The sequence below is a fragment of the Sinohyriopsis cumingii genome, chromosome 19 (assembly GCF_028554795.1).
Source record: "Sinohyriopsis cumingii isolate HCF-2022 chromosome 19, ASM2855479v2, whole genome shotgun sequence".
Classification (NCBI taxonomy): domain Eukaryota; kingdom Metazoa; phylum Mollusca; class Bivalvia; order Unionida; family Unionidae; genus Sinohyriopsis; species Sinohyriopsis cumingii.
In genome coordinates this window covers 29,769,069-29,790,245 of record NC_142979.1, presented here as the reverse complement: position 1 = coordinate 29,790,245, position 21,177 = coordinate 29,769,069, and the positions used below count along the sequence as shown (strand labels likewise).

General features: G+C 34.9%; 1 protein-coding gene across 1 annotated transcript; it reads left to right on the top strand.

Moving 5' to 3' along the window:
- Positions 1-3,001: 3,001 nt before the first annotated feature.
- On the top strand, positions 3,002-11,023 carry LOC149775356 (two pore potassium channel protein sup-9-like). The gene is made up of 2 exons (XM_089943316.1): positions 3,002-4,313; positions 9,860-11,023. The coding sequence occupies exons 1-2, from the start codon at positions 3,806-3,808 to the stop codon at positions 10,546-10,548; spliced, it is 1,197 nt and encodes a 398-aa protein (XP_089799442.1). The 5' UTR covers positions 3,002-3,805; the 3' UTR covers positions 10,549-11,023.
- The last annotated feature ends 10,154 nt before the right edge of the window (positions 11,024-21,177 follow it).

Sequence of the window (21,177 nt, the reverse complement as noted above, 5' to 3'; positions counted from 1 at the left end):
AATTGACATTACTCACTCAAAAGTAAGATAACAACCTTACCATGGCAACCAACTCAGCTCACGAATCAAAGAACTCAGTACAGGTTGATGGTGATTATGGTTTCATAGGTCAATAGACCTTTCCAAGGATCCAATAACTGAATGGACCATAATTGTTTCCTATTCTTTCAAATATCTACAGGCTCAAGATACAATGTTTGCAAATTACGCATAAAAAGGAATGAACTCCACTAACTCTTCAAGATGGTGGTGTCTATAATACCTTTCCAAAATCAGTACCTGTACTAAATTTAGATGTAGTCTGTATTAAATTTGAGCATAAAACTAGTTTGGAAATTTTATTATTATCCTATAAATATTTACTCAAGAAAGAGCCCGAATTTTACCAACATGTCTTAGAAATTAGAAAAACAATGCTCTGGTTTTCGGATTCCGTATCACCATTCTCTCAAACGACAGTGGAGCTGATTTTTCCTTGAGGTTTCCCGGTAACGACCGAACAAGCGTGAACAACTTTGCCAGAACATCCAGTGGGATAATCTTTGTAATAGGTCTGTATCATCAAGTTTCAATAATTTGTCCAAAAAAAAGCCATAAATAAATGTCAAAACAATGTTGTCATTCCCAGAAAAGTCTCCATCGGAACCTCTCTCGCTGCTGTTGGCTTGTCATCGAACAGATACTTTCAGAGTCATTCAGGTTCTGAACACTAGTGCTCGACGCGAGCTTAATGTTAAACAAAAGCACTAAGCACTTTACATTAAGTAAGCATATAGGAGCATACAAACAGTTTGTATTCATAAAATATATTTACAAAAACACAATATTATGTTTCACAACAATATATAAACAAACGCATTATTACACAAACTAACAATACGAAACGGGTTTACAAAAATAACCTAAAAACACATAATGAGTTTACACTACAGTTTAATTCCAAAAATAATGACAAATGGATAAATGTCAAATTTATTCTTGCTGGTGGAAAAGATGTGTCTAGAGAGCATTTTTGAATGCGAACATGGTCTCTTTGTGTCTGAGAGCCAGAAAGAGTTCATTCGAAGTAGCTGTGATATAAATCACATATATGGGCCTGCTTCACCTTATTCATCAAATAATTAGTGCTACAGTGACTGTAGTAAATCCGATCATTCTTGTTTTCCTATGACTTGCTCCCTTCCTGAAAAAACTCAACCATGACAACATAAACTTTCACAAATCTAACTATACCCTCATGGATTTCTTAATTAAATGTATTTAAGTCAGTATTTTAAATCTTGTTTAAGTCCCTTAATATAAGAATTACGCAATTTTTCTCAACCATTATGGTATATAGAATAGAAATAAAAATATTTCTTTTAGGTAGTACTTTGACTACAATACATGAATTTCGATGTTACATAATTGTTTGATGTCAGTAGTGGATAACACAATATTCCAACTTTCCTGTTATCCCTAATTGCTCTTATGAACAATGATGTTGATGTCCAACCCCCCCACTCCCGGCTGTTAGTCATCTCACCTTGCCAGTGTGAAAAGGAAATGTATGTATGTATGTATGTATGTATGTATGTATCAATGCATGCATGTATGTATGTATGTATGTATGTATGTATGTATTTCTAATATCTTTATCAAAACTTGCGTTGACTTATTTAATTAATTCTGTTTTAATTTTTGTTTAAATTTGTTTCATATAATTTATTTTACATCACTTTTGTTTTAATTGTTTTTGTTAGTTCTTAAAAAGTTCAAAAATATTTTTAAATTAAATGTTTATTTAGCAAAATTGAGCGCATTCGCAAACTTAAATAAAATGCAAGCACAATACGTTTTTAAATGCGCATATGTACTAGGCTTGACGGAATTGCAGAGCAAGAGGTCATGGAATATCCCTATCAGCGGCACTATTCAGAATTTTCACAGACCTATACCGGCCTACAAATTAATACCGATAGATCATTTTAATATAAAATTTTGTAGGGCCCCAAGGTGCTATAATAATATTAGTTTTCTTTTGTCACCATACCGTATCTCAAAGTTATTGATGTTTAAACCTTTCAATTCCTGTTTGTCCAAGTACCTTCTCTATCCATGATGGCCGGAGAGGACCTTTTCAGTGTGGTCCTTCGTCCCTCCATACTGAGCCCTATAACGATTATTAGGACTAGCATTGCATTTCAGTAGAGACAAAATTGTTATTGAATACAGTTTCAGATGTTTAAATCGGGTTAATGTGAACTGCGATTGTTGAATCAGTTTATAATCAATTATATGCTACGTCGCTTGCACTTTAAGTTCCAATAAAAATACAGCGTAATCTCTTAATATCAGATGCTGGCATAAGATATTTGGCTTCACAGTATTAGGCCTACGAGAATCTGGAGGAACCAATGAAAATAGCACTGGAAACGCTGATCGAAACCGGAAAACTTACGATGCAACCAAGCATAATATCGAGGCATATAGTACGATAGGAGCACGGTGAAGGGTCAAGTAAGTGCAGATTATGCTATGCATGCTTGGCAAACATATTATTTTTTTGTATCCCTCTTTCATTCCAGAAAAATTAGTCACGTTCCATCAGCCGATATCTACTAAAAGCGATTAATTGCATTATCAGGCGTTATATCAAATATAGGATCGTAAATGTACTATTAAATCTTCACATTTTCAGTCTGGTAGACTTAATGCAATAGACATATGGAATATTGTGTAGTTTACAAATAACCATAACCTGGGGACCTGTATAATCTTGAAGGAAATGATCATGAAATTTTCATCAGACTAATCTAATTGATTTGAATGTCATGCCAATTGATAATGCTATAAATGTTGTTTCACACACCTTTGGGATGCACTACTCTAATGTCAACAGTGGTATAATATGGGGAGTGATTCGGATTTAAATGCCCCTACATCGCAGCTAGAGTGGTTATCATTATATAAATTCAGGATCTGCATCGAATCTGCTTCAGCAACAATCGTTCGTGTGTAAATGACTTTCACACAAAGAGCAGGGAAACTGTTAGACAATTATCTACATACTTTCTCTTATAGTTTTATTTTACCAGAATACATTTGCATGTCTTCTTTGCGAAGAAGTTGTCTTTTTCCTCTCTGATGATACACTGGCTTTGGTTGGAGATAAAATTTTCGTCTGTGATGATACCTTACATTACATGCAAAATTAAAGATGGATAAAATCGTCATAAAATATTTATAATGTCCACACCTGCTGAGAGTTAGGGCCTGTGGTCGATATGTTCAAGACATCGAGGACACTATTTTGATATACAGTCACGGGAGCAACAGCAGCATCATTAACTTTATCGCAATAGCATGCAATGCTATTCACATTTAGATCTGATGAAAGGCCAGTAAGTGTCCAGTTTTAAAATTTTCCTATAGAAGTTACTTATCAATTTGTGTCAAATAATTTATACTGGAACTTTGTCCAAATCCTTATGACAGTATGACTGGGTATATATTGGAAACTTTGTTATTGGATGATATTCGTTATCCCGCCAACATAATTTGACTAGAACCTTCCACGATACAAAAAATGCTACATGTATTCAAGGATTAATATTATTTTCAGAATGAGCTAACATTTATTATTCTTTAGACGTTTCAGATTACGGACGTGCATCTCGTATGTTCAAATTTAAAAACTGCGCGTTATTCTCGTTCTATAACAACTAATACAACACATACGACATACCAGCTAAACCAAAATATCTCTGAATAGTGTTTGGTAGATATAAAGTTTGGAGATGACACCAACATTCTGATCTGCGCGATGGACGACAATCTGAAGAATACACAATGCTCTTTAACACTGGCGGAAGCTGAAGTATTTGACGATAGTCTCTTGGCGAAGAACTCAAGGCGGAGTAATAAAACAATCGGACTTATCAAAGTCAAGGCCAGGAAAGCATGTAAAGAGACCAGTCTTTTTCTTTTATCAAATATTGGTTCTATCTGCATGGTCGTCTGCTACTCCATAATGGGTGGGTTTCTCTTTCAAGCGATTGAACGACCGTACGAGATGAGAACGCGCACATTTGTTTCAGAGATTAGGAAAGGACACATTCAACGACTATGGTGGGCCATCATGGAATATAACATGTTTCACCGACAGAACTGGACCAATGAAGCTGACGCTATCCTGAGATCATTTCAGACAGAAATATTTGCTCTGGTTCGAGATAAAGGTTGGGACGGCGTAGATGATTCAGCAATGGAAAATGAGAAATGGTCATTCACGGGATCTCTTTTGTTCTCTGTTAGCATCATAACGACAATAGGTAAGTAACTTGTTTTATAAACTCTTCAGTGAAGATCAGTAATACTAATCATAAGAATCTATCTCTCTTTCTGTATACCTGTTTTCCTTAGTATGCATGTATATATTGGGTTTTGCAATACATTCCTAGCTATATTACAATGAGCAAACATTAAGTACCTAAAATATGGTACATACAAACCTTTGCCAAAATATGCAGGAAGGCAAAGCTCTGCAACCAAAAATAAATAATATGTACCATGAAACAAAAGACCAAAGACGACGATGCTGAATATCTAGATAAAGAAAAGAAAACATAAGATCGACAGAACATAAGGTCACAAGTTTTCTATATAAACAACACTTATTTAAAAGGTCAACGACCTACGGTGGGGCATTGTCACTGGTCCAGTAACGTGGCTAACATGTTCTTTCAATAGTCACCTTGTACGTCACGTAGAAGGAAGATTCGAAATATTGCGCTTGTATGAATGTACCAACGTCGAGAACGTTTTTGGGCATATGATCTCAGAGATCTAAAATTGCTATATTTAGCAAATGATGCGTGTCTATCAACCACATAAACTGCCTGATTAATTCAGATACTAATCTATCCCGTTATCAAAATGTTCCAAAAGTAAGTTTGTGTGGCGTTAATTAATGAAATAAAAACGTAGGAATACATCAATCTTGAGACAGACGCTCTATGTATTTTCTCATTTCACTGATATACCATCTAGACATGTTCCTTTATTCTTTCTTTCTTTGCAAAGCCCAATAGGTTAACTGAATATGTGAAAATATAGAATTTTTTATTAAAAACAAAATCTTTAAAGCAGAAGAAATTTTAAAAACAGACGACAAGTCTGAATGTTGTTCCATAAATATTAATATTAATTTTATCGCACAGTATAGATTACGAAGGATACCTAGAAGTTTATTCTGTTTTTAATGTTTTTATCGACATATTTTTCTAATAGTTTTCCGCACAACAATAAATTGTAGAATGAATGAAAATTGTACTGTTTCACAAACCATATGTAAAAATAGTATTTAGCAAATGGTGGAAGCTCTTCCAATCTCTTTTTTTGCAAGTTCTTGAGTGAAATATAAAAAAATTCTTTTGGAAAATTCACTGAATCATGGAGTAGCATAAAAAAGTTTATATTACCATCTTGTATATGAATACAACGTTATTTCAAGTTCAACCATTGCTATTAGTAGACCGCTCGCACTATGCAGGCAATTAGTAAAACTCAAAACTGATTATCTGTTTGTTTGCAACAAAATATAATTAGTGGCACAGGGCTAGATTGTATTTAATTCGAGAGTTTTCAATGAAGTGATAAAATATTTAACGAGATTAACGTGAAAGCGAAACATGCTGTATCGAGAGATTATATGTATTTTTTAACAAGTCAGTTTGCATGGGATAAACGTGTTGTTAAGCTAGTTGTGCTGCAAACTAAAATAGAAATAAAGTATCTTGCTATTTAAAGCAAATAAAATATACGCTACAATTCTTTATTAAAGATGCCAATTTACACATGACACTAAAAAAGATAAAATATATATCGTCATCATCAATCCTGATATATTAATGACTATAACAATAATCATGAAGAACGTATTAGTTGTGCACTTCAAGCAGGTAAATGAAACAATTTTGTATTCGGCCAAATACATTTAAAGCTATTAGGTCAATCTGCAAAAATTAAAAAAAAAATACAATTCACGAAGAACACAATTAGATTAAAGACACTAAATGGTGAATGAGCATAAGAAGTAGTTATTTCAGAGTCGTCCATTGTAAAAGCAAACTTTGATACAAGTCTGAAATTATTCTCCGTTTGAAAGCACGGAAGAAACGTTAAAGGATATGTTCTAGACAAATGTGATGCGGGTTAACGGTTACCATCCGAAAGAGAGGCAAGTAGACATTGTTGGCTCGCAAGCATAATAAAAGTGCAACGATGGAAAAGTGTTTTACAATGGGAAAGTTAATGACTAGCTGGAAAAAAAGCACTGCCTTTTGTTTTTCATTACTGAGACAAACGAAATCTGTAGTAGAAAGGATTCACACAACCATATAGATGATAATTAGGATGTATGTATGACACCAGAAATCGGGCTGACGTTTATCACTAAATTAGATTCTAATGTCAACAAATAACGAAAGTATGGATTAATCTATTCTGTTACCTGTCAGCTGATATAATTAGAACGCCTAAATTTAAAATAGGAATTTCTAATACAAAACTATTTTTGATATGGGATATCTACATAGCTCCACCTGGGAAATATTTAAAATTAGGTAAATAAGTTAGGTGATCCAGTCTGTTACAAACAAGGAGAATTGAAAGAAGAGGATATAAGGTTATTTCTTTCCAGATATATTGTACTTTACTTACTCAAAGACCTTATTTTATTTTTTTTAATCTGATTTAGCTGATAATGTGGCTTTAACCAGTCATCTTCACTTTGAGCAAAGTCTTTTTAGCGCCAGAGACATTGTTCTGAAAAAGCACGATAAAGTCTTACAGTATCATTTACTTCTATTTTGTATCGATTACATAACCAACGTTTTATAAGAGATTATGAAATTATTAAATATAATTACCTACTTCGGACATTTCTTGGACATTTACATAGTCAAGAAATGAACAATGCACAGCTGGAAAAGATATTAGAAAAAAGTTATAAATCGTGCTTCCGGCATACATACAAATCATGAACATGTATCTACAGAATCGGAAAAGTACAAAAGAGCAACTAAACATACATGTAATATACATTGTGACATCGTTGCTTTAGGTATATATTTCGATAGACAATTTAGACCGTTGACAAAATGAACTGAAAGATAGCTATATAACTTCACTTGCACAAGATACTTCACTGGATCTTGTGGTTTAATTTGGATTGACTTTATCTGCTTTTGAGAGTTAGTTTGATAAGACTAAAGATTAATTAATTTCTAAATGTCTAAATAAAAAAATGAATCTCATAATATTGAAGAAATACCTTAGACATAAGTCTTTACTGCTTGCAATGCTGTTGATGCGCTTGTGCCTTTAATTACAATAGTTAAAATTGTTGTTTTTATACGAGGAACTGTTTGCCGTGTAATAAATCCTAATGTGAAAAAAAGATTAGATGCAAACAGATAAAGTTGAATAATGCATGTTTTTCAGAATGTCCTCAATGATGAAATTTTTGGATTTGAATGATTAAACTTTTTCTATATTGTCTTTATTCTCTTCTACATAGGGTAATTTATGTTTACCTTTCGTGTATCTAGTTTTGAATAATTGAAACATTTTCTAAACTATTCATGATAATGATATGTCCAATAAATAAAACTGAAATGAAATTATCAACGTAAATGTCATCGTCGCTGACACCTTCAGGTTCTGTAATGTTTAGCGTTTTTACGATACAAGTAAATGGATGGAATTTCAAATATTTTCAACATCGTGTTTTATTTAATGATAGTGTTTGCGAAATTCTGTCTCTTGTTGATTTAATTATGAAATATTCGTCATTATGGTATCTTTATTTCATGTACTTGTGTCCGTTACAGTAATCTCTGTTTTCTTTCTACATTTTAATGCACCTTTTTATTTTGTCATTGTATACTCTTTGTCTTGCGACATGGTTTGCAAAAAACCTCATCAAACTCGGTTACATGCGTTTTGAAGTCCATCTGTTGTATTCATCCAATTAGATCGCACACCATTTTTCACTACTTAAGGTAACATTTGAATTTGTCTTGCGGTTACGACGTTTGCGTTACATTTAAATTCTTATGAATAGCTTACAAATTTCCTTACAAGCTAGAAGGAAGAGAGCGAATACAAAAGTGAAAATAAAACAAGACTAGCAAAGATTATGGAGATGCTAGTTTAAAAATATCGAAAAGATCCATGAGATTGGTAGACAGCAGTTTAAATACAAGCAAGCATTCATATGCGTCTAAAATAGCCAAAAACCGTATGGAAAAAAAAAAGAAAAGAAAAAGAAGACTGTAAAATAACAGAATATGATAGCGCCATACTACGTCAAAGATAGAAAAAAAGTTTGCATTGCTAATACAGCAAGATCTGTTATTTCATAGGTGATTGTTAACCTTTTGCACGCACCTTGACTCTTTGGTCACGAAATAAAACTTTTCAGTTTTAAATCTTAACAAAAATCATAAATATTTTACTCCAACCCAATGTTCAATTGATTTGCCGTTTTTATCAAATAAAGAGTATAACCTTGACATGAAGAGTAATGTTCATGGAAAGAAAATTAATATCGACAGAGTTACCATTCAATATCAAGATCTGTTCTCACAGTTTTTTTTAATTTTTTTATACATGCTTTAGAAAGCGATTGCGGATTACTATTGGTCCACCATTAACCATTAATATTGAAGAATCTATAAGCAAGTAGACATTGGCCTAAATAAATTGGTTTTATTCAATAAATGTTAAGAAAAAGCAACCTTTTCTGGCGCAATAAGTTCGTACTACAAAAACACGTGATATTTACTTTTCTGTTTGAAAGAAAGCATACGCAAAAGGTGTCCAGTGCTATTCCCGTGTTCCCGGATGTAATGGTGGTGCTATCCATTTTCAGTTTATATATTTGGCATTTTATCAGAACAAAAAATATTGCGGAATTGATACCAACGTGATAATTACTTTTTTTTGCATTACTATGAATTTAAGAAGAATCTTATTTTTCAGTAGACACGTTTTTCAATGACGGAAATTTGTGCGTAAACCCATGGGAGTCACCAATATACATGACGGAATAGCTTATGGGATAGCTATGCTGACAAAAGTATATACTTATTTATTCCATCAATGACACTTAACTAATATAAATAAACATGAAACCATTAATAATTTGATATGAGCAATTTAATTTACATGAGAAACGTATCGAGAAGAAAAACAGGATATACAACAAAAACAGTTTTTAGACCAGTACAAATGCAATTCTTTTCAACATGCATATAAATAAATCAGTTGACTTCATTTTTTAGAAAACATGTTTGGCTTTTCTTTTGGGTCATGTATGTTTCTAATTACAATACTAAAGTAACAATACATGTTGGTCTGAGTCCACAAAATGCATAATGTAAATAAGATCTATATATTAAACATTTCAATACAATATATATAATTTTTTATAGTTTAGTCATTTCAACATGATACGATTCATGTCTACATGTAATCCATTTCAATACAAATTTGGATAATGTGTGTACCTTAGTAATTTCAAAATGACATGAATCATGTCTTTATGCCAGTATGCGAATCATCTGAATAGTATGTATGGACATTGTTAATCCCGTTCAAGTGAATTAAAAGTCAAAGTTAAAGAATTGCCTGACCACTAATATTTTTGTGTATCACCATTAAAAATAATAAAAAAAATGAACAACTATTGGACCAGTTTACATTGTCGTCTGCTAGAACTTTTAGAGCTAAATGTTATATATGCCCTGCATTTAACGTAACTTTAGTGCTCTTAATTTATCATTGAAGTAATAGTACAAAAACATGATTTCAGGTTATGGATACATTACACCCAAAACGGAAGAAGGACGAGTGGTCACCATGCTGTATGCAGTGATTGGAATACCTTTGATGTTGCTGTGCGTAACTAACATTGGTTCTATCCTCGCTACGTGCGTCCGAGCTCTTTACGGACGTACTTTGTGTATCAGCTGTCGACAAAAAGTAGTCCTCTTTTTCAAAAGAAAATTTGGTCGGTCGAATGAATCTATTAACAGAATTGCGTTAAACGCAAAATCCAGTAGAAACGAAGTGGTCACAAATTCATATAGTGTTTCGACCAGGACGGAATTTGCCGACGTCTTGCATAAGCTGGATTCCTCCGAGCATCATCACGAGACTGAGGCGGTTCGAGTGCCTGTCCTTGTTAGCCTGATTCTAATGGTGTGGTATGTCTTTTTTGGCGCAATTATGTTCAGCATCTGGGAGAAAGATTGGGATATGCTCATAGGTTCTTACTTTTGCTTTACAACATTGAGTACGATAGGTTTCGGCGACTTTGTACCCGGTCATCAGAATGAAGACTGGAACGATCACGCCAAGCAGGTGAGCTGTGCTTTGTACGTACTGTTCGGAATGTCTTTGGTAGCAATGTGTTTTGAACTTATTCAAAACGAGTGCCGCATGTTCGCTAAACGTTTTGGACAGTTTGTAGGACTTATTAAACCCAATTCTCCAAAATGAAACAAGGGATATATCATCGGTAAGGAAAATTCAGTCAAATATTCAGTCAATGCTAGTTGACTTTTATCAAGCTAAGTAAATTCCAAGTTTTAGAATAAAAGCTATTTCAGCTCATATCTAGCTATCTTTGGGTAAAAAATGTCACGCTGTTATCATGATTATTAATTTTACATTAAAATGTCAATAAATATCGATCAATGGATATATCTCCTGTAGGCTTCTTGCAAACACATTTATATATACGTTGAATCCAAAACAAGTGAATGCCCAATGTAATATAAACAGCTATTTGTTTAGTTCCGATTAAAGCTTTTCTGCATGTGTAACAACCTCTAAGTTTCATCGCCTTTTCAAGCATAGATATATATCCAAGATAGCTTTGTTTAAATAATTCATGCTTCAGACACGCTATTGTTACAAGGTTTGTAATATTTCTTTTATTTGGTACATATTTCAAATAAAGTAAATTCTATAATGTGTGAACTATTGTTTTCAGTCCAAGTCACATTTATAGTAAAACATTGACACAAGCTTCGCTTGAAGTCAGTGGATTATCAAAAGTACAATAGATCCGTAGTTCTTCTGGATGAAAGAACGCTATTATATAAAAAAATAATGATTGTAACAAGAGAAACGTTTAAATTTGAATTTTTAAGTTAGCTGTATTAAATGATTCCGATATTATTATGATTGTGTTTTTAAATTAATCTCACCCCAAACACCCCTAATAAAATTCCAGTTATCGTGATATCTCCAGTTCGAGAGATGACATCAGACGTTTGTACCACAAGTTCAAAATACCTAATGAATTAGTACTGCATTGCTTTAACATTGTGAAGTTGAATACGTTTACATACACGTATTTATTTAAAAACATTATTGAATGTTGATGGTGAGCATGACAAACAATCTTCAAATAAGATAACCGAAACTTTTAGACTGTAGAAAATGTAGGGTACTTGTGATTCATAATAGGCTATTTAAAACTGGATTGTTTTAGAGCAAAATAAATATTGTATCTCCAACTTATTCAATAAACATAACCCTATTTCGTAACGAATAAAATCAATTATAGCTGATTTATCTTTCAAATTGTCGTATCAAACAAACAAACAAAAAGAACAACAAAAACAAACACAACAGCAAAACAAAACAAATTAAAAAACAAACACAACGACAACATAATCTTGTAATTTCATTTCTGTCAACCTGTCAAATATACCATAGATTTATTTTCTGTTTATTAGATACGACTATTTAAATTTATTGACGTTCCAAACCCTTCAGATCACCATATTCGTTTCTGAAATACTCAAGATTGGGATTCACAGTTGCTTTTGTCTCTTCTGCCATTCAGTGCCATTCAGAGGAAAGATAGTGCCTGCTTAGAACAGCGGCAGCTTGTTCATAGGCTATAGCTGTTCATAGGCTATAGCTGAGCTAAAATAAGTGGATTGAGAATCGCATCTTTCTGCATAACTGAAATTATGTTACCTTGTAGTGCTTGCTTAGCATTAGCATGTCATATACATGCATATAGATTTTTCAATTGTTTTAAAACATAAGCAAATATATATTTTTTTGTATGTCTCGCGGGCTGTTAGAAACCATTTCTACCTGAACCGTTTATATATTCTTGTAGTTACTGGGTGGTTGACGAAGGTCTTCAAGAGTTGTAAATTTCTTATTTGACAACAACCACAATACAAAGCTACTGCTCAGTCTAAAACTATTCTTGATTTGGAGATGGCTGCATATAACCTGTAAACATTTTAGGTTACTTTGTATATATAAGTAAACACCTGCGGATTTCACTTATCCCTCATCGAAATGAAGCTATGAAAGACGAATATTCGTTCCCTGTGTGTTTGCCTGAATACTGCGACTTTGAAAGTCGATTACAAACCTTCAAAGGAAAATGGCCTAAATATCTGGGAAGACCTACCCACAAAGAATTAGCCACAGCCGGATTCATCTACTTTGGCACAGGGGATAATGTCAAGTCCTTCAGTTGCGGTGTGTCAGTACACCAGTGGGAACAGAAGAGTGTGAAGCCAGTCACTTTCCATCTGCGCTCCGAGCCACAACTGTGAATTGGGAGCACGATTGAAGTCGCCGTTGTATCTGTGGTGCCCGGTCTGGGAGATGTCACCATTAACTGGGTGCATCTGAAGCCAGAAAAGCAATCCTTTTCAATGCAAACCAAATACTCTAGATAAGAGACTATTCAAGTCGCCAATTTGTATGAATGTGGAGTAGTGTGATTATAAACATTTACTCCTTTCTTAATTCGTGTGTGTATGTGTGTGTGTGTGTGTTTGTATGAGTGAGCGTACGTTTGTGTGGCTGGTAGATATTGTGTTTGTATGCATTCGCGTACGTTTGTGTAGTAGTAGAGTGTGTTTTTTCCCCTTCCCTTCTGTGTGGATAGTGGAGTGTATGTTTGTATGAGTTAGTGTACATTAGTATGAATAGTAGATATTGGAGTTTGTTTTCCATCCCTTCTATGTCGATAGTACATAATGGTTTTCTTCTTCCCTCTGTGTGGTTAGTATATTATGGTTTTCTTCTTCTTCCCTCTGTGTGGATAGTAGATATGGGTTTGTATGAGTTCGCGTAAGTTTGTGTGGATACTAGATTTGGGTTTGTTTTTTCTTCTTCCCGTGTTTGGATAGTATATTTTAGTTTTTTCTTCTTCTTCCCATGTGTGGATAGTAGATTTTGGGTTTGTTTTGTTCTCTTCCCGTGTGTGGATAGTAGATATGCGGTTTACACCAACTTAAAAACTTGACAAAATGAAGAAATTGCAGGAAGTTGTTGATACCATAGGCATGGTAGAATTGTTACTGGACAGAATAGAAAATGGTGCCTATAGTCTGTACATTTTGAAAATGGAAAGGAATAATTTATAAAAAACGAAAGAAAAACTAAGAAATAATTAAAGAAGATAAAGAAGAAAATGAAGATAAAGAAGACATAGAGAGGATTAGAGCATTCAGTGCTAATATTGAAAAAGAAGAGGAGAATAAACAAAGAAATAAAGAGGAGATTGTGGAGAAGGAAGAAGATGAGGATAATAACGAAGAGAAGAAGACAAAGAGTGTAGGGGAGAAAATAAAAGATGCTGTTGGAATAGAAAAAATTAGAAGAAGAAAATCAAAGGCTCTTTTCAGGGCCATTCATGTGCCTCGAAATGATTTGCTTTCTTGCCTAATTTTCTTTAGTATGTTGTATAGTTGTTTGTGTGACAGAATGAGATTCCTCAATCTATGTATGCATGCTGTATGTGTTATATATGTCTATGTACCGCCAAAAGTTCCAGGTTTTTCCCCCGCTCTTTGGTCCGATAGAGGTCAGTCCCTTGTAACATTGTCACCAATCTTCAGTACCGTGACGTCACCTAACCTGTTCCATTCTTTTTGTCCCCTTATCACATAACTTCATTTTCCCTTGTCCGTAAACAGCCCAAATATTCCCCATCCCATGTTAAATTCCCATTGTCCGTGAACGTGCCCAAAGGGGTCTGAAAAAATTGTCCGTAATATATATATATATATATATATATATATATATATATATATATATATATATATATATATATATATATATATATATATATAGTAATAAATTTGGAGTATGCTCATTTGGTTATAGCGCCCCGTTTTAAGGAATTCTTAGATTTGTGTGATTACTTGTGCGATTATTGGAATTCGACGCAATGGAAATATCCCTAGCCCGAAATAATTCGCCAATTACTAGGAGCAAACGTCACGCAGTGAAGTGTTAGTGAGTTTCCATGATGCCATGGTTCACTAGTAGTGAATTCAGGCCAAAACCGAATGAATGTCCCTGGAAGTAAGATAGTCCATATTAAAATCTGGTGGTGTACATTGGTGGTGTGACTGCAGTGACAGTACTGTAGGAAACCGGTAAATTACACAAAGGAATAAATAAGAAGGGACTCGGCAGATACCGTTTATGTTGCTATGGGGGCAAATGTGGTGTAGTTATATTGGCGAAATGTGCTTGGAATGCATACATTGACTAGCCTAAGGTGGCGGAGTTAACATAGTTCCCAGTGTTGGGGAATACTCGTATATTTTCTAAGGCGTGAAAAACCATGCAGATGTGTGGTTGATAGATATTTGGCAGGTTATTTTATCTATGGTCTTGCATTAATGAGAGTAAAATTTAGGTATATAATGGACACGTCGGGCTTTCTAATTTACAACTGAAGTTGTATGGAAGTCTTTGGAAAATCGGGGTAAACTTATGACTTCTAGCGAGAATCGCCCCAGGGTTTGACAACCGCTCGATCTTGTAAGGACCCAATATATATATATATATATATATATATATATATATATATATATATATATATATATATATATATATATATATATATACCACATATTAAAATCGTTAGTATAAAGCAAATGGATATACCAATAGTATTGGTACATCAAATTGTGATCCGCCCATGGCGCAATAATACGAATATATAAATATTCTGCGTGCTGCCGATTCTAGGCCTATATATCAATGATAAATTTCCACTCATTAATCATTAGTGACTCATGAAAATAACGATAACAAGTATTAATAATTCCCGTTTCTTAAGTGAATTTAATACGGTACACAAATTCATTACAATCCTTTCTTTTATCCCCCCCCCCCCATTATGCATAAGGGGCAACATGCATAGAAATATGGAGGAAGAGAGGAAAACAATTTGAGCTGGATGAAAACCTAAAAACCGAACTTGCACCAAGTGACCTACAATAATATGGATCGTCATAACGGTATGTTTACATTTTCCTTGGGATATATCTACAGTGTCTATAATATCAATGAAAAATAGTTGTAAAAGCCTGTAGACACCCTTAAGTTAAATTTTTCGGTTACGAGGCATACATACTGTAACTTTTTAATGCTTTATTTTTATTGTTGTTGTTTTTATAATGTTCTAAGAATCGATTATTATTAATTAAAGAAGAAAATATCCATTTGCTCCCCCCACCACCAGAGAGAGAGAGAGAGAGAGAGAGAGAGAATTTATGGTCAGTAGTAATGTGTCATATGATGATGTCTCTGGACCTATGAATGATGGTAATGTTAGTCAAGCCGTCCAAAGGAGAGAGAGAGAGAGAGAGAGAGAGAGAGAGAGATTTTTGTTGTCTTTAGAAATGTTTAATAAAGCAGAATAATGACTTCTATCAACTATAAATATATTAAAATACTTTAATTACCTGTTGCTGGTTCGTCATTTTGCTTACTTTTTATCCCACTCTTATTTTCATACGCCAGTACATGAATGCCTGAGCGTTCAGTGTGTAATAGAAGCTAACATGTTTGTAGTGCTTTACTTTCTCCATGAAAAGAATCTTTCTTGTTGAAATCTTAAGTGTTTTATATTGATTTAATCAATGTAAATGAAATTAGAAACCTAAAAAGAAAACAATCAACTTATCAAATTTGGAAATGTGATTGTGAACAACAAGAAAAGTCAAAGAACTACATATTGTAGTGGACACAGGAATGTGAGGAGGTCATTCACTCGGTCAATGCACAGTTGCCTGGAGCATAACTCCTTTCAAAGGGCAAATATGTGTATTCATATATGATATAAATAAAAAATGTATAATATGTACACTGTATCAATAATATAGCACTCGTTGTATAAATATTTCATTAAAAGGAAACTTGGACAGTGTGAAGATTGTTATGGTTGGAGCTGGGTGCTCCCAATATTTGTTATAAAATATTATAGAAGTCCCACCCAGGCTCTATTTTGTTGGAAGTTAAATTTAGTGAAAGATAGACGTAAAGTTCCGAGCCCCCAGTCAGCAATGCCGACGGTTAGATGGTAACATATGCAAAAAACGTTGAAGTTCAATGAATAACAATTTAATAAAAATTCAATAATCAAAATGATTCACATTTCCAATTACACTCCTTCCGCTCTACCCTTCAATAGCCGATTGCATCGCTTGATTAATAGTGTGAGATCGATTTCCCTCTGTCCTTGTATTCTACTCATCTGTGGTATTCTTCTCTCTCGTATTTCTCCCAATTCCTTCTCCTCTTCCTCTTCGACTTTTTCCATATTCCTTCTCCTCCTCCTTGACTTCTTTATACTCCTTCTCCTCCTCCTCCACTTTCTCCTCCAGACTCCTTTTCCTCATCCTCCACCTTCTCTCCAATGACTAGACTTCTGTTGACTTCGACTGTTCGGCTAGCCTCAATTCTGTCTCCACCTCTTGGAGACTCGAGACTCAACGGAACCGGAAGTTCTCCGTCCTCTATAAAACTTCCTGTGAAAACAAAAGGACGGTACATTATCTTTCCTTAGCCCACTTATCTCACACTACACATATCATATCATCAGATAACGGCTATCGAATCTCTCCGGTCACGGATTCTTTCACATTGAGATACCCATACGTTCTTGTATGGTACAACAATCGTAATACAGCATGGTATCAATTACTTCTTATACTTACACCAATAAATTCTGTCACATCGGTACATATTCCTAATCCCGTTATACTAATAATATCACAATAATCAGATGCATTCCTTTACCTTACACTCATACAAAGTACACAAATATTCAAATATCCATGCTCTGATATATGACTACGTCAATAGTAATTAATCTTACATACTTCAACCATTTTCCAAATTCACAATTCAAGCATGTGTAAATTCTAACAAAACGCATTAATAAATGCACTGGTGAACTACGAAGTAACCTATTAGCGAATTACAAAATTAATTATGACCACAAGCGAAAAATATAAATAATTCCGCCTCGCATCCAACAATTCTCTACGTAAGCTCAAGCCCATTTCTCGAATACACTACAAAGGTAATTAAACATACTAAACGATCCTAGTAATTAAGTATACATACTACAAATAATTGCAATTAGGATGCCGTAATATTCTGCAAAAATCGAGCAAATAACTTACTGACCTTTCGAAGCTTTTTCATTCCTTAGAATCTACCTATAAGTTTTACTTCCAAATTACGAATGGCTTCTCTCGAAGTAAACCCTTTTGCTCAGCAACCTGTCCAGGCGAATACTAACCTTTCATTTACAAGTTTCGAAAGTTTTCATTCGGATCGGAATTGTAATCACACCCTCTATTTAAATTCCGACTGGATATCGCTGTGAACGGATCTAATCGAACTTAGCGGACAATGTCCATCTCGCTATCTGTCAACGTGGGACGGATAAGAACATGTCCCGTTCACCCCGCGTACTTTTTTATTTAATCTCTGAAGAAACTTTCAACATGCAAGTGTGATACGCCAAGCCTTTGTTTAGATAGTTCGATCTATCGCCTTTGCCGATTCAAGATTCCGGTCTTCGGCGGGTCATGTAACCTTGCTTAAGAGTTTAACGCTAGCCAGCGGAAATCTTTAGACATCAAACACAAGGCTGCGGTAATACTCACAAGACAGGTGGAGTATAGCTTATATATGACTTTATAGCTGGGGCTTAGCAAACGTGACAAAGGTTGTAAATGAAAAATGTGAGAGGAACTTACAGTATTACAGTATTATGAAGTGAATCCAAACTAATACCTGTAAAAGTCTATGAAAGTCCTAAATGAAGTAAAAGTTCCTTATAAATTTCAAAACCGGAAATGTAATGGTCCTCCAAGAATAGAGACGTTATAACAATTAGATAAAATCATGTTCCAGGAGTTACAAAAATACAGATATACATAACACTATAATGCCAGTATTGTGCTGACTTTGCAGTTAAACCCTATACATGCATCAGTGTGACTTTGACCGATTGTATGTATGTATGTATGTATGTATGTATGTATACATACATACATACATACGATGCAGCTGTAGATATTTTTATAAGCCCTTGATATGACTCGGCCGGAGCTCGAACCCGCGACCTTCCGTATCCGAGGCGAAAATTTTAACGACTTAGGCCACCGGAGTGGTGTTCGGAAAGAACGAAGATTTTTTTTTTGGGGGGGAAGCATGAATTTTCCTCGCGTAGAATCAGTAGGTGATTGGCAGTCATGACCATCCATCACTACATAGGTATTTTTAAATTGGTAAATCAGTTTCAACACGCATTCAAGCCTATCCGAAGAGAATTCAATTGGAATCTTAATCACAATCTTAATCACTCATTTCGATGTGAGTAATTATTTGAAATTTACTATGACAAATCTGTTTCCTTTCACCAAAGTACTGCAGTGAGTTTTTTAGTGTCATTCACGAGATCAGGAACAATCAGTTTATGTCAATAAGCTTTGCGAAGAACGTTTACTAGTGCCCAGTACATAATCGGTTTTAATAAGTTTTGAAGAAGAAATCTTCATTTTGTGTAAAATGCTATGCATGTGGAACATAGTTACTTTTCAAAAGCAAACCCACAACAACACCGTATGTCAATACCACGCAGTCAGTTTTACCGTTGGTGTTCGTGTATGAGCAGTGAATTCTATAACAAAAAAGAAAACAAACAAACAGTGGATCGTTTTGATAGTCCATTGGTCCACCTGACTCTTTGAGTCAGACCAAAATGAATAAAAACAATTGGTCTATTGAACATTTAATTGGCCATATATAGGAAATTCGATTGGACGAACAATCTCTTCATATAGGTTTAACACTCGTAGCAAAACAAATGCCGATTTTGGTGAGGAAAATTATAACAGTAGTGCTGTCTGAAACACTGGACAACAAATTTTTACAAAAGTCATGTTACTGAAATAAAATTAGTCAATTCTTATCAATTTTTATGTGCTGAACACGAATATGACAGTCAAATTGCAAAATTGGCTCTAGTTTTTTTGTAATCTGCAAGAAATTAATGTTTACATAACGAAATGCATTCCAATAGTAAAAGGTCAACTGTAATAGCCTACCTATAAAAAATCAAGTCATTGACTACATCTTAGATTTCTTCGCCTGTCTCTTGTACAGCTGTTCGGGAGCATCTCTGAGGAGTGTCCAGCAGTAGTCAGCCAGCATTGTAGTGGACCATTTTCCCTGGTATCTTTGTTCCATTGTTGCGATATCTTGATGAAAACGTTCGCCGTGTTCATCACTAACAATACCACAGTTGCTAGGAAAGAAATCCAAATGGGAATGAAGGAAGTGAATCTTTAGAGACATATTGCAGCCAAGTTTCTTATACTTCATCAACATGTCTTCTACTAGTTCCTTATAGTTTTCTGCCCTAACATTTCCCAGGAAGTTTGTAGAAACTAGGCGAAAAGCATTCCATGCTTGTTTCGCGTCACCTTCCAGCAAGTTGTTGAACCGGTCATCTTTGAAAAGCTCTCGAATCTGAGGACCCACAAAAACTCCCTCTTTAATCTTTGCTTCGCTGAGTCGAGGGAATTTTTCATGCAGGTATCGGAATGCTGGCAAAGTCCGGTCAATGGCTTTCACGAAGTTCTTCATCAAACCTAGTTTGATGTGAAGGGGTGGTAGCAAGATTTTCTGAGCCTCAACCAGAGCTGGGTGTTGGATATTCTTCTCTCCAATGGCTACATTCTGCCTGTGAGTCCATTCCTTCCTCATGTAGTGCATTTCCCTTGCTCGGCTATCCCACTCGCATAAGAAACACATGTATTTTGTATATCCTTGCTGCAGTCCCATTAAAAGGGCAACTACCTTCAAATCACCACAGAGGTGCCAGCTGTACTTGTTATACTCAATGGAATTCAGTAGCTGCCTTAAGTTATCGTATGTCTCTTTCATGTGGACAGCATACGCTACTGGAATAGATGGAAGAATGTTTCCATTGTGCAAAAGCACAGCCTTGAGACTCAGTTTCGAAGAGTCCACAAATAGTCTCCATTCTTGTGGGTCATGAGTGATTTTTAAAGCATTCATGAGGCCCTCAATATCGGAACAGAATATCAGATTACTTTCCTTTCTGAAGAAAGGCTCCAATTGCTGGTGGCGCTTTCGATATGCAGTAATTGTGACATCTTCTTCTAGAAGATTCCATTGTTGGAGTCTTGATCCTAGCAATTCTGCCTTGTTCTTTGATAAGTCCAAATCACGAATCAGGTCATTTAGTTCTTCCTGTGTTATTCTGTGTGGGGTTGATGATGCACCACAGTGAAAATCTGGATCACTGCATGCTGATGGACCAGGAGAAGAACAGCTCGACTCACCTTTGTCTTCGTCAGATGAATCAAGAGAATATTCTGCTGGAGGTTCTGGAATAGGAAGTCCCTCACCATGTGGAACTGGTCTCAATGCAGACGGAATGTTTGGGTAGACTATTCTCGACTTCTTTCGCTTCGTTATTCCGCCGGAAAGAGGAGGAACCAAGCAGAAGTAACAGTCATTTAGGTGGTTGCTTGGCTCTCTCCACACCATTGGGACTGCAAACGGCATTGATGACCTTTTGCAATTCAACCACTGTGAAAGCTATGTTGTACATGTAGCACAGCATATATGCGGAGCCCAAGGCTTGTCTTGGTCACCAACCTTGCATCCGAAGTAAAGATGATATGCCTTCTTCACTTGAGAATTGATACTTTTCTTCTGGTTGGCAAATGTCACTTCCCCACAAATATAGCAAAAATTGTCCGCGGTATTAACACACTTTCGAGGCATTACTGTTCT